At 37.2% G+C, this 14,156-nt stretch overlaps 1 protein-coding gene across 1 annotated transcript in view; it reads left to right on the top strand.

Moving 5' to 3' along the window:
* The window catches only part of DHX15 (DEAH-box helicase 15), a 52,830-nt gene that overhangs the window by 236 nt on the left and 38,438 nt on the right, over window positions 1-14,156 (top strand). The window contains exons 2-3 of the mRNA XM_019928407.3: window positions 5,825-6,260; window positions 9,424-9,617. Coding sequence (XP_019783966.1) covers window positions 5,825-6,260; window positions 9,424-9,617 — 630 coding nt within the window. The remainder of the gene's footprint in view (window positions 1-5,824; window positions 6,261-9,423; window positions 9,618-14,156) is intronic.

Raw genomic sequence — 14,156 nt, 5'->3', positions numbered from 1 at the left:
GGGGCGCGAGGCAGGGGCTCAGGCTTTGTTGGGGTCCCGGCCGGGAGCGGGCCAGGGAGGGCTAGGCCGAGCGGGCCACGGGCCCTGACTCTTTTGTTTTCTTCTGGGCTCGGGTCACTGGCGGTGGGGCGCGGGAGAGCGGACCCCTAGGCGTTCGGCCCAGCAAGGGCGCGGGGAGCTGAGTGGCGCGGTGGCCGCCCGGCCCAGTCGGGAGAGCGGAGAGGCCTGTCGTGGCCAGTAGGGTGCCTCCTCCCCGGGCGGAGTCGAGCAAGAGTCACTTCGAGGGGAGCGGACGGGAGGGAACCGCGGACCTCGTGGCCTGGGCTCCTGGTAAGGCCTGGAGCCTGGAGAGAAGGTGGGGGAGGGCGCGGCGAGAGTAATCGTTTCCAAGGGCACCAGGTACTTCTCAGCCAGCGGGGTCGGGGAGAGGACCTTGGGGGGCGGCTGGGCGCCCAGCAAGGGGAGAAGCGGAGGCCGGAAAGTGAGCGAAGCGCATGGATTCTTGTGTAGGCTGGGGTGGAGGTGCTGGGAGTAGAGTGAGGCGTGCGGACGAGGAGTTCTCGGGGGAGGGGAGAGTAGAGGGCCAGCCGGGAGAAAGGAAAATGTGGAGTATACCTGATGGGCTGGAGGGCTGGTGGTTTGGAGACGCGGAGTTTATACTTTGGCGGGAGAGTGCGTGCCTCGGTCCATTCAAACACTTCAAAGTAGATACTAGGCAAACTTCCGCTCTCTGCCCACGCTCCCGCCATCTCCTTTATTTCCTGCTTTGGCCAAAACAGTAGTTATTGGGCATCCCCGGGATAGCAATTAGAAGACATTCTTTTTTTCCAATAAATTCTTGTTTTCTGTGTCCCTCCCCGGCCCTCGTTCCTAGGTAGCTTTTGAAACGAGAAGACCCTTTTCAAAAGTTTTTAGTGTTTACGGCAAAGTATCGCCTGTCGGGAGGTTGCTTGGGAGTTGAAGTAGACCACGCCCGTGGTGTTTCAGATTCCTTTCTACTTACCTTTTCTTAAAGGTGCAGAGGAATTTAACAGTTAACCTTAGCAATTGCATCAAAATCATTTCTTGTCCAGTGTGTACTTTTCGTTCCTGAAGTACAGAGGTTTATTTGGATAATTCAGGCAGAGACATGAAAGTCTGAATATCTTCAATACTTTGCATAATTTTGCATTTTAGTGTGTGTGTACGTGTGCAGAATCACTGTGTCAAGTCTGTATAACTTTTGTTCACTCAGAGTCCTTCCTTTCGGTTGATTGAGGTGTCTGTGTCTGAGGAGTATAAGCCAGGATAGGGTATACTTTTTGGTGGCTTTCCGTATATTGAATATGGAAAGCATAAATATATAACAGTTTAATCGTGTACATTTTTTAGTTTACAGTGTTCTGTGTCAGCTTTCTCTCCCTGACCCCAACACACACAGCAGAACTTGAGCACATTTGAGCTACAAGTCACAGGCTCCTTAGAGCTGGAAGTGACTTTAAAGAGCGTATACTCGGCTCCACTCGAGGGATGAGAAATGGAGACCCAGAGTTGTTAAGGTGGCTTGTGCAACCTTACAGTTTACAGGTGGATCTAGAACCTTGATCTTTTAATTTTCAATCTTAGCCTCTTGCTTTTTCCAGTACAGCACACAGACTGTGACTGTAGTTAAGAGTCATTACAGCCTATTTTAATGACATTTACAATGGGTTGGTAAAGTAGGGAACACTTGGTTCTTTGTTCCTGTGAAGCAAAAATAAATTGCTTGTCATCTGGCTAAGATGCAACTAATGCCTCTCACAGAATTCAGATTGGAAAAAAATATACGGGGAAGGAATGAATTCACTTACTAATATTTGTGTGTATGTGCACCATTTAAATGCTTTTTGGGGGATTAGTGGGCCCATGATATGTACATGGGTTTGTTCCCCTTTCCTTGCAAATCCGACATCCTTAGTAAAAATGTGGACTTTTTAAGTCTTTGGTGGTGACCTTTTGATTCTCTTGGATATTATATATGACATCTACCTGTAAATGAACGAGAGTTCATCTTTGGAATAAAGCTCAAGTTCTGAGATATTTTGGAGGGACATTTGTATACTCATTTCTGTGTCACCTGAATGTCATTTCTGATAGAACTTTCTTTAGCAGTGGGCTTGGAGTGTTTATTAGTGCTTAGGGTTTTTTTTTTCCATATTTAATAATTTAAAAAGTCAACAAAATAATTTGTTGACTGTCATGAAATCTTGCAGATTTTTCTTTTCTTTTTTTAAAGCCCTGCTAAGTAGCAGGTGGTTTTACATGAGAGGGTAGGCCTGTCAGTCTTGTGAACTCCACTGCCAAACATGGATGTCCCATTTTCCCCGCTACTCAGAAGGGAAGGTAATTAAGTGAGAGATTTTACTCAAATTCATGCTCCCAAACTATATATGGCTTTATTTACTCTTGCTATATTTTAAGTTTGGAAACAGGTAGAGAAGTTGAAGGTTTCTGTTACATATTGACCTTATTCCTTTTTCCATTTTTCCCACAACATTTTCTGTGTAAAATTATTAACCAAAAGACAACTTAATGTTGAAGTATGGAAAAAAATTTTGAAAACAGGGACATTTTTCACTTTGATGTTAGTTTCTGATATTACTGCCTGATAAAAATTTTTTCGGTTAAAAATGTGAAACATAGATAAGATAACGTACGTACAGTGTTCCCAAAACTTTCAGGTGCTTTATAAACAGGTTTTCACTGCAGTTCTGTGGTGAGGTTAAGTAACTTGCCCCAGGGAACACAAGAAACGTCCATTCGTAAAGATATAAAGAAAAGGGAAAAAAATTATGAGAAATCTTCATCCTCATCTTTATTTAATCCCTTGATGAAAATTTTTTTAGATCTCTGCATATTTATTCACAGGTATCCTATTTGATACCAGTAGGATCTTTTAATATGTATTATTTGTGCTTTGATTTCTTTAAATTCACCCAGAAATACTTTATAAACTGTGGAATGGATATCCATTATTCTTTTCATTGGCTGCATAGTATTCCACTTGTAAAGGGGTATCATAACTTATTTAACCAATTTCCTGTTCACTGACGTTTTGGTAGTTTCCTAGTCTTACAAGTGAAAAGTGTGATGAACATCCTTATGTGTACTTATATCCCTAGAAGTCTCTGAAAGTGAGATTACCAGATTAAAATCAATGCTTGTTTAAAATACTCTGATTTTGATAACCAGTTTACATCTTCATTAGCATTTCTTTAGTTTCTGTTACTCCATGTAGAATTTTAACGTGGTGTTTTAAATTTAAAAAATAAATGATAACCAATGTTTATTGGGCATTTATTATGTTCCAGGCACTACTTTAAGCACATTACATATATTAACTCATTTAACCCTTGCAATACCCCACAAGAGCTTTTTAAAGATGAGGAAAGAAATAAATGTGGTCATATAGCTTAAGTGTTGAGCCAGGATTAAGCTGAGATAAAATACTGAACCACGTGCTAAACAAATGTGTCCTGTTGTGTCTCTCCCTGCCATTATTGTGGCTAAGTGATCACTGCTTTGATAATTAGTTTTTTAAGCATTATACCTCGATTAGTAAATCTTCTAAGTAACAAACTCCTTTATAATAAAGGTGCCTGTTTAAAAAAGAAAACATGCATATACACAATATTCTGCATATATTTATGAAGCAGTGGGTTTGAGCCCCCCCCCCCCCCACTGACCCTAATTTTTATCTTCCCTTTCCTGTTGAAGGTGGGTAGTTGGAATCACAGGCAACATTTCTAGGTGATTGAATTTGCTTTCTAATTTTAATCTAAGAGACTATTTTATTAATACTTCTCGCTTTGCAGATTAGTAAATTGAGGCTTATACCTTTCCAGTGGTTATGCAACTGTGATCTAGGTGCTCGTGCTCCTTTTACTCTTATATTAGAGTTAAACCCCAATTCATGGTTAGCAGTTAATCTTTGTGTCTTCAGAATGTATTTTATGCTTCCTCTGTTGCAGTTATTTTTGGTAATAAAGTTTCTGGTGAAGTAGGCCCTTGAAAAACATGTATTATTTAGACCAGATGTTCTTTAAGGATTCTTTATGTTCTATGAACTATAAAATGTCTAGTCTTTGAATCCATTCCTGACTACAGTGCTGCTCACTTTGCTGGACACGTATCTATCTATCCTGTTGTAAACTTTTTCTCATTTACATTTTGGAGCTGTGCAAATACTTATTTAATTACAAGCACGTTAAACTAGAGCAGAATGAGAGAAGCAAAGAAAGGATGGTTGATGGTATATTGCGAAGATAGGCCAGGAAGCTTAAGTTCTGAGTTGTGGGACTTCAGTTTGTATGCTGAGTAGGTTATCCTTTAGGTTCCTTTGATTTCTTTCTCTTTATGCCACATGGGATGAGAAGCTCCGATCCTAGCTTGTATGTCCTGTAATTCTGTAGAAGGTGAACATTGGGTTGGGGGAAGGGAGAATCGCTTTTTATATATACATACATGAAAAGATTATATATATGTAAAAAATATATGTGTGTATGAATATTTGTGAACATATAATAAGGCTTTTCTCTATTTAGGCAAGTTCCTGTGGAATAGAATTATTTATTTTAGAAGGGACAATATCAAATATAATTGGTCAGCTTACCATTTTTGTAATTGGGGAACCATCCTAACTCATGCTGGGCTCAGCATTTTAGCTGTATTCTACGAAGGGGAGTAACTGTTGCCCAGCTGATTTGCCATTACATCAGAATGAATGGTCTTCCCTAGTCTGCTACTGATAATTGGGGCATGGGAAATTTGTATGTCTTGTGTGTGTTATGGATAAGGAACAATGACATGTTTAGCAGCTTGTGTCATGGTTCCAAGTTGCCTCACTATTTCAAATGAGTCCAAACACCTTGTGGCACATTTGTCTGCTATAGGATTTAGTCTGAAATAAACTAGATTAGTAAAATGAATAAGTATAGATAATTTTAAAATTCTTACTGGTTAGGGATCATCTCTAGTGTCTAGAAGTAGATGCTGGAATTGGCTAAATGACCTAAGGTTAATATGGTGGTCATCTGCATAATTTAAACATTTTAAACAACTTAATAGTGTTCAGTGAAGCTTGTTCTTAAATGAGCTACTTTTCCTTTGTGGATGATCAAAGTATACATAGGTTTTACAAAGTACTTCCAGTGTTTTTTACTATTGCTGTTAAGGATACATGCAAGAGTAAACAATGAAAACAAGAATAAAAAGTTTTAGTTTTCCTTATAGAGCAATATATGCATTTTGAACAAAATTTGGAAAGCGTTAACTTAGGAAAATAAACTTGCTAATTCTTTAACTCGGAATTTTGTGCTGAATTTTGTTTGTATTACTGTAATGTGAGGTGGAATTGTCTTTGAGGCCAGAAGCAATAAAAGACTTAGTTCTTGCTAAATTTTGAACATACTTTCAGTGTGAAAATACCTTTTCATGTAACCTGAAGGAGAATCTGGGAAAAACTCTGATGCCATTCTCTTTTTGCCTAATTTGTCCCTACCTTTTTCCCACACTGCCCTCAGTTTTTAATTTCTAAGAAGGAAAGGATTTTACATGCAGAATGGCTAAAGGTGGAAAGAGACTGTTCCTTAATAGAATTTGAAGCATCATTAAGGAAGGGAAAGATGTTTATGGATAAGGCATGGAGGATCCTTGATTACAAGTTCTTTTTCATTGTTTCTGATACTTCGAGTTTTATATCAGTTTATTTGGTTGTTGGACATTTTACTTTCTTGTGACTATAACGCCGCTATGAACATTTTGCATAAAATTTGGAATCTGAGTTATAAATTTTTTTTTTTTTTAGGAAGGATCGAGATCGTGACCGTGATCGTGAAGATCGGTCTAAAGATCGGGAACGAGAACGAGATAGAGGAGATAGAGAGCGGGAGAGGGAGAAAGAAAAGGAGAAAGAATTGCGAGCTTCCACGAATGCTATGCTTATCAGTGCTGGATTACCACCTTTAAAAGCTTCCCATTCAGCTCACTCAACCCACTCGGCACATTCAGCACATTCAACACATTCTGCTCATTCTACACACACCGGACATGCAGGACACACATCACTTCCACAGTGCATTAATCCATTTACCAACTTACCCCATACGCCTCGATACTATGATATTCTGAAGAAACGGCTTCAGCTCCCTGTTTGGGAGTACAAGGATAGGTTTACAGATATTCTGGTTAGACATCAATCCTTTGTACTTGTTGGTGAGACTGGGTCTGGTAAAACAACACAGGTGAGTTATTGAATACCACAGTACGTACTTCATTAATGTTTATGTTTACTAAATGTTGCGTATTTGGTTCTGGTGGTTATTCTCATTGGCTGTCTGTCAGAACTTTTTGAAGCATAGCTGCTTTTATGTTTAGCAACTTTTAGTGACTTATGGAGTTGGAATCCTGTAGGGAGTACCTGTTTTCCTGAGTCTCTTTGGAAAAACAGCGGTGCTGTTTTTTTCCAGTTTTATTATGTAAATTATGGCAGTGATACTCTCCCACCCACTTTGAATCTGGGGTGGTACATATTTGGAGGCACAAGGTTTGTTTTCCAGTGCTTGGGTGGAGAGAGCTGAACCATTGGAGTGGTTTTGTTTTTGTCATTTTCATTTCTTTGTTTTTATAATTGTTTTGAACTATGTGAATATTATCTATTCTTTAAAAAAAAAAATAGAAGAGCTAAGTAAAGTCTTTTTACTTGTGACCTCCATCCAATAGTGTCCCCGTCCTCCCCACCCCTGAACTAAACACACATGTTAGTGTTGTATTAGAAATATATTTAGGATATTTTTCAAACATGGATGAACCATTTACTAGGCCCATGTTATAGACATTTAGGCTGCTTCTCATGGTTGTTTTTCATGGGCAAGTATATCTTTAGGATAAATTCTCAGAAGTAGAAATTATTGGGTCAGAAGATGGATTATAGTTGTGGAACGTACAGCCAAATAGCCTTCTATAGGGAACGTATCAGTTTACCGTTCCGTGAGTATGTATGAGAGCATATGTGGGAAACGACTAGAGTGTACTACTGAACTTGAACTTTTGCAAATCTGACAGGAGAAAAATGGTATTTCAGTGTAATTTTTAATTTGCATTTTCTTGCTATGAGCGAGGTAACCATATTTTCATTTTCAGATGCTTGAGCCTGATCCATCAGAAAATTTCTTAGATTTTGCAAAAATAGCAGCCCCTGGCTATTGTAGAAAATTTGGAAAATTCAGGAAAGTGTTGAAATGAATTTAATAATTACTTATCACGCAGAAATAATTGCTGTGTTTCCTACGGGCCTGATTTTCCATGTTTATGTACCTGTGAACATGTTTAGATTTGAGCATACTACATGTACAGGTTATCCTGTATGTGTATAATTTAAGTTACACAATGCCACAAGTCTGTCAATTTGAGTATTTCATGGAGACATTTTGAAGGCTACAATAGCAACCCAGATTGGAGGCTTTTGTTATATAAGACTGAGCCTAAGTATGGTTTTTCTTTTTAAACGGAGGAAATGTAATGCTGATGTTAGAAGCTAAAACTGTTGGTTTATTTTTATCACCTTATGGAAATTTAAAGAATACATGAAAAGATATAATTCTAAGCTTATTAATATTATATTTTTAATAATTATTTCAACTGGTTTATCTAGTTTGTGTAGTATTAATAGCACCCATTTAGTCAGCAATTGGGTAAAGCCAGGCACTATGTAGTTTGTATTATCTCATTTAAGTTTTTCAACAGCCATGCAAGGAAGTTGTTAATCACCATTTTACAGATGAGCAAAATGAGGCTTTGATTTATGAGAGGTTTAGTGGGTTGCCCTAGGTTACACTGTAGATATAGGTGGGTTCAGTATTTAAAACTCTGTCCCTTTGTCTCATAGCCAAAGTTATATTTATTTCATACTGTTCTTCTGTGGTCTTATATGATTAACTTATTTCAGAGATGAGTTTATTTAGTAGCAGTTAGTGGAGAAGAAGGGCAGGTGAACGCAAAACAAGATTTGTGATTTTTTGGATTAGTATTTTTTTTTTTTTTAATACTTAAGGTACATGGATACCTAGGATTGCAGGGATTTGGGGTATTCAAAGGGAAACAACTGTAAATAGTGAATTTCATGCAAATGCTTTTTCCACATACTCCTATTAAACTTTGACTCAAAACCATTAAGAATAGTTAGCCATTTTTGGTTATCTTTTTGTGCCTATCAGAAAGTGAAATTCTCCAAACAAAATTGCAGAAGGAACCTAACTAAAATGTAGTAATAGGGCTTTCCTGGTGGCGCAGTGGTTGAGAGTCCGCCTGCCAACGCGGGGGACACGGGTTCGTGCCCCGGTCCGGGAAGATCCCACATGCCGCGGAGCAGCTGGGCCCGTGAGCCATGGCTGCTGAGCCTGCGCGTCCGGAGCCTGTGCTTCTCAACGGGAGAGGCCACAACAGTGACAGGCCCGTGTACCACAAAAAAAAAAAAAAAAAAAAGTAGTAATAGTACAACTAGTATTCTTCAAATATCACTGTACAAATCCTATACCAAAAAAATGCCACGTTTCCTGTAGCATTAAAATCTGTTAGGCTTTTGGAGGCTTTGATGGAGATCCATCATGTCCTTCTTGTAGGAGTGGATTCCAATTTAATGTAGTAAGCACTTAGATTTTTCCCATGGTTCTTTCACAGGTAAGTGAGTAGAGAAGAACCATTAAATTATCAAATATCTTAGTTTCTATTGATAATGGTTGGTTTAGGAACAAACCAGCTAGGAAATGCAGTGTCATCATGGCAACAACCAACTACTTATGCTTGTTGGTCTTTTTTTTTTTTTTTTTTCCTTGTTTACCCTTCATTTCCCTCCTTCAGGGAAGTGCTGTTGCTGCTTCTATAGGTCCTATTGAATTTGAGTTTGATAGTTAACTAAAATTAACTTTTAAGATGTACCTAAGGTGTTTCCATTGTGCATACTTCTGAGGGGAGAAGGATAGGAGTTAGATTCTGCTGGCTTACCAAGTATGAGATGAATTTGTAACTTAAATTGTATAGGAATTTAAGTTACAGTTTCTTAGAATATTTTTGGGAACTAACATTTGTTATGAAGTAGAATTTTCATAAGTTGGAATTTTTCCAGTGCAGAGAGAAATGCTTGGTGGTGGAACACTGACACCATAGAGCATGTTCAGCAAAGCCTCAGTGGACCTAGCTCACTGAGGAGTACAGTTATGACATATCAGTGTTATACATGACCCTTCCTTGGCTTGGAGAGCTCATGCTATTATAAGTCATAAGTAATAATTTGTGGTGTGCCTAAATTGAATTTTGTTTTAAATTATTAGAATGAGATAAAACACTTCATGTTAAATACCTGATGCACAGGCAGAGTAGAATTAATTTAAATGTGAAATTATTTGATAGATTCCACAGTGGTGTGTGGAGTACATGCGATCATTACCAGGACCCAAAAGAGGAGTTGCCTGTACCCAACCCAGGAGAGTGGCTGCAATGAGTGTGGCCCAGAGAGTTGCTGATGAAATGGATGTGATGTTGGGCCAGGAAGTTGGTTACTCCATTCGATTTGAAGACTGCAGTAGTGCAAAAACCATTCTTAAGTAAGTATTATCTTTAAAAATGAACACTTTTTTCCCCTCTGTTTTTATTTTCTGCCACTAGATAGGGGACTTTGCTAGTGGAGTCTCAAGCCATCTGACTTTAGAATAATCCAGATTAGACCTTCTTATGCTTACTAGATGACTTTTTAATATGGATTCTTTTTCTTGGTAGTAATATATGTATAGCTATTCAGTGGTCATTGAAGTTCAAAGGTCAGATTTTTTAGTTACTTGGTGCAATATCTTAGGTGAAATGTTGTATCATTTAAATATGATAGAAAAGTAAAATGATATATTTAGTAAAGGACAGTTACTTTTAGAACAAATGATGTGTGGGAAGGGGTATGATTTATTTGGGTGAGAGAGCTTTTAATGTTAACTGTACAGCTATTACCATGCATATGTTATGAGCTAAAAGGAGGAATCTTTTGTCTTGTGATACACTCTTGGAGTCTCCTCAAAGACCTCGTTCCTCTTCATTATACCATGGTGCACATGATTGACAATCATACTGATCTTTTTTCTAACATTTTCTTTAATTTCCCTAGTTTTTTATCTTCATCTTAACACTTCCATTCTGCGTAAGTAGTGATGTTTGTTGCCTGATGGTAATGCTTTTGAAAATCTTCCCCTTTTTAAAATTTGTTTATTCTGTGTATGTATGACATTTCAATCATTTGTTAAAAACAATTTCCTTGTCATGATACAATCTTCTCCCTCAGGTTGTTTTTAAAAGACAATTGGGAATAAAATGTTACATGGACAGTGACATGAGTCTTTGATGGCAGAGGTACATACTGTGTTATGGGGGAAACTATATATTTTACAGAAAACTTCAAATGTATGTAAAAGTAGAATAATACTGTAATGAACTCATGTTTATTTGTCTTGCATCTTCAAACTTGGCCAATCATTTCATCCATATCTCAACCTTTTATATGTCCCATATAATTTGAAGTAAATCCTAGGCATCATACACTTTCATCTAAATATTTCAATGCATCTCTCGAAGATAAGATTTCTTGAAATGTAACTGTGATAACACAACTTAAAATTTTTCCATAATCAGAACATTGTTACCCTCAAATTTCATTTCAATTTCTTAGTTTCTTTGATATACTGTTTTATTAGAACTTCAGATTGTTTCATTTTTAATAGCAATTGAACTTAGGTGTTTACTTCAGCTTGTCTTTATGACTTTATGAGACATGTTTTTGGCTTAAACCTTAATCTTCATTGAATAAGTCTTTTTAGTTTAGTGTAATCACATTATTGGTTGGTTGTAATTACAATATAATTGACAAAAACACTACATAAGCAAAATCTTATGTTTTTTTTATTTAAGATTAGATAATGTCAAGCAATTGAGGATAATAAAAGGCAGATTTTACTCACCTTTAGGAGGAATAATATTCTAAAATTTGATTCAGTATGCATTGAATTTTTTTTTTTGAAAGCCACAGTTGAGCAGGGGAACAGAATTTGGAAATTCGGAGATGAGAAAGTTACATGCAGTGTTGGGACAGAAGGTGTGTTGTGTATGTTTGTAGTAGGAAGTGGTAGGCTTTTAAAAGGTGTATGCTTGTGAAAGATTTTGGTTCAGTTAATAGGGAGTGACAGGTAACATATGATAGCTCAAAATGAAAGTATCTTTGGCATTGTGATTTTTTTTAATGGAATGGTTTCTGGAGGCTATAATAAAATTTAAAAAACTTTAATTCTTGACAGGGTAAGCTTATTGGAATTTCTTCTAGAATCTTCTGAAGAGCTAGAAGCTGACTTGGTATTATCTTTAAGTGATATCAAATCCTAGTAGTACAGGGTTAGTGGTAGTTTTAACTAATGGAAGTGCTTCATTAAGTGCAGTGTCTTACGAATCCCTGTATGTATTTTGTATAGTCATCTATCAACTCATTTCTTGAGAACCCAGTGTCAAAACATTTAAAGCTTCAACTTAACGAGGATCGGTTACATAGTTAATTGTGTAGGAAGAGTGAATACATCAGACAACTATCAGTACCCTCCATAAACTATTTTCATATATAGATATAAAATGCTTATGTATCTACTGTGTAGCCAGAAGAAGCCTTTAATTTTCACCCATAGAAGGATGGTAAAGAGGACTAACTTACAAAGATTCTGTCTCAGGAGCTGAGAATTTAACCATGCCCTTCCTCATTCGTTGTGTATACTGAACAAATACGTGTTTACTAATTAAATAAGTTTGAGAGTACTTTAGCCTAATTATATCTTTAAATCATCTTTATACAGATTAATGGTCCAAAGATAGTTTCTTCAGTGTTTGGGACACATATATGTCTAGGTTCTAGGTCTAATATTATGCTATTTTAGAGGATTGGATCTAGTGTAAATTAGTGCACAGTATGTTAGACTAGCCTTAAATAGCTATCCAGTCCCAGTAGACAAGTTACTTTTCAAAACCACCACTGCTAAATGTTTTTATATTTTGTTTGTTGTGTGTTTGCCTGCTCCCATCTTTTTTTTTTTTTCCCTCCCTAAAGTATTTCTTTTGCAGTATATTTATGTTCCTTTGGCCATCTTGGAATGCACATTAGTGGGAGAGGTACCTCATGAGGTAGCAATAAGAAGACCAGAATAGTCAGAAAGATTAAGTTGCCAAATTTGTGATGAGTCAGTGAAAAATACCTTAATTCATTTTAATATTAGGAAGAGGTTGATAACAGTTTTGCACAGGATTTTAAACACTTCGTAGTTGGACTTGTAACAAATTTTAAGAAATCCATTCTTCATTCTTTGTGAAGGAGCTGTTAACTTTTAAGGGAATAGAGCAGTTTAGTAGTCTTGAACTTTCAGGAAAACATCATAATATTTAAGTTATTAATTTAGTAGCTAATTTCGCTGTTATTTTAGGTGGTATGCTTCCTTTCTGTTTTTTTTCCTCAAACTGCCAAATTACTGAGAGATTGTGATATTGAGGGAATCCAGTAATGCTTATTAATTCAGTCAGTTAATAATTGAGTACCTTCTGTGTGTTGGGCAGTGCTAGGTATAGTAGTAAATCTGGTTCCTGTCTACGTAAAGCAAATAAAAAAGTAAATATAAAATCTAAAATTATGATTAGGCTCTGAAAGAGAATTTTGGAGTGTATAGGAAAGCATCATTTGAGAATTCAGTTGAGACTAGAAAAGAGAAGGCAGAATTTTAAGTCAAGGACTGAACTAAAAGTAATGGTTTGCCAGGAGTAGGGATTGGGGTACAGAGAAGCAGATCTTTCTAGGCACATGGAACATCATTTTTGAAAACTTATTTTCTGAAGGGGGAAAAAATCATACTTTTTGCTTGAAGGCACTGTAGTCTGCATATTATTTAAAGTATCCAACTCATTTGTGTGAATCAGCATTTCCATGGCAGATGGCTTTTGAGATATTTCAGGACTGGTTTGTAGACAGTATGGATGATCAGAGATTGGGGTTTTTTTGTTTTTTTCCTTACCTAATTGGAACATAAACCCTTTGGGAAGAGAGTTTGTGTCTGTATCTGTAGACATGTCTTGTGCATGAATCCTTTAAAAAAAAAAAATTCTGAGGACACGGAAGGGGCCGCAGAGGAGTGTGAAAATTTGTCACTACAATGTAGACTAAGGGTGAATCTTAAAATATAATCATGGAGAGGGTAGAATTTTCATGGAAAGACATTTTCCCTGATTTGTTTAAACTTGTCTTGGTGGAGAAGGTATAGTGATTTTATGTACATAATTTGCCTTTTATTCTGAATCTTTTGCTTTTGGGTATCAGATTCATTTCAATTTTGGGATGTCACAAGACTAAGAACTCAACCCAGGATAATGTTGATGAAGCAGAAAGTGTTGCAGCTCTTTATTGGAGGACACATGCTTTTAGCTCTGTATGACTGTGCACTATCCTGAGATGTTTATCTTTTATATAACTTCAGGACAAGATGCTAGAAAATCAAGGAAAGTTAAAAGACAGGACATAGCTGAAATTTAATTAAGTGACAGGGAGAAATAAAGCCTTGGGTTTTAAGGTGTGGTAAGCCCTTTGTAAAACTTGAGGGAGAAAAGTTTTGAGCAAACCAGCCAAGGAAGTGCTTTTCCATGGAACATGGATCGGAAACTTGCAGAATTTTTTAATCTCCAAAAGACAGTCTAGGCAAGAAGATGAAAGAGAATCCAAAAATATTTAACAAATATAAGAACCCAGTAAAATAGAGTATCTAAGGTTGACCCTTGGGGAGGATTTATCAGACATTGCCATAGCAAATTCTTTGGGACCCCTGGAAACAACAGTTCGAAGCACCAGCTTTATAAGGACTACTTAGAGATTCCAGAGTGGGTTTCCAACAAGACAGTCTTGTTCTGAAAAGTTGACTTGAGAAGAGAGTCAAAAGGAAAGAGATTGTAGAGCACAGACTCTAGGATTGCAGTGCCTGAGTTGTGTCCTAGCTCTGCCACTTATTAGGTGTGATTTTGGCCACGTAATTAATCTCCCCTGAGCTTACTGCTTTTTTCAGAAGATGGAGCTGATAATAACAACTACA

Source organism: Tursiops truncatus, chromosome 5 (genome assembly GCF_011762595.2).
Source record: "Tursiops truncatus isolate mTurTru1 chromosome 5, mTurTru1.mat.Y, whole genome shotgun sequence".
NCBI lineage: Eukaryota > Metazoa > Chordata > Mammalia > Artiodactyla > Delphinidae > Tursiops > Tursiops truncatus.
The sequence above is the reverse complement of the archived record's forward strand: the minus strand, read 5'-3'. Positions and strand labels throughout refer to the sequence as shown.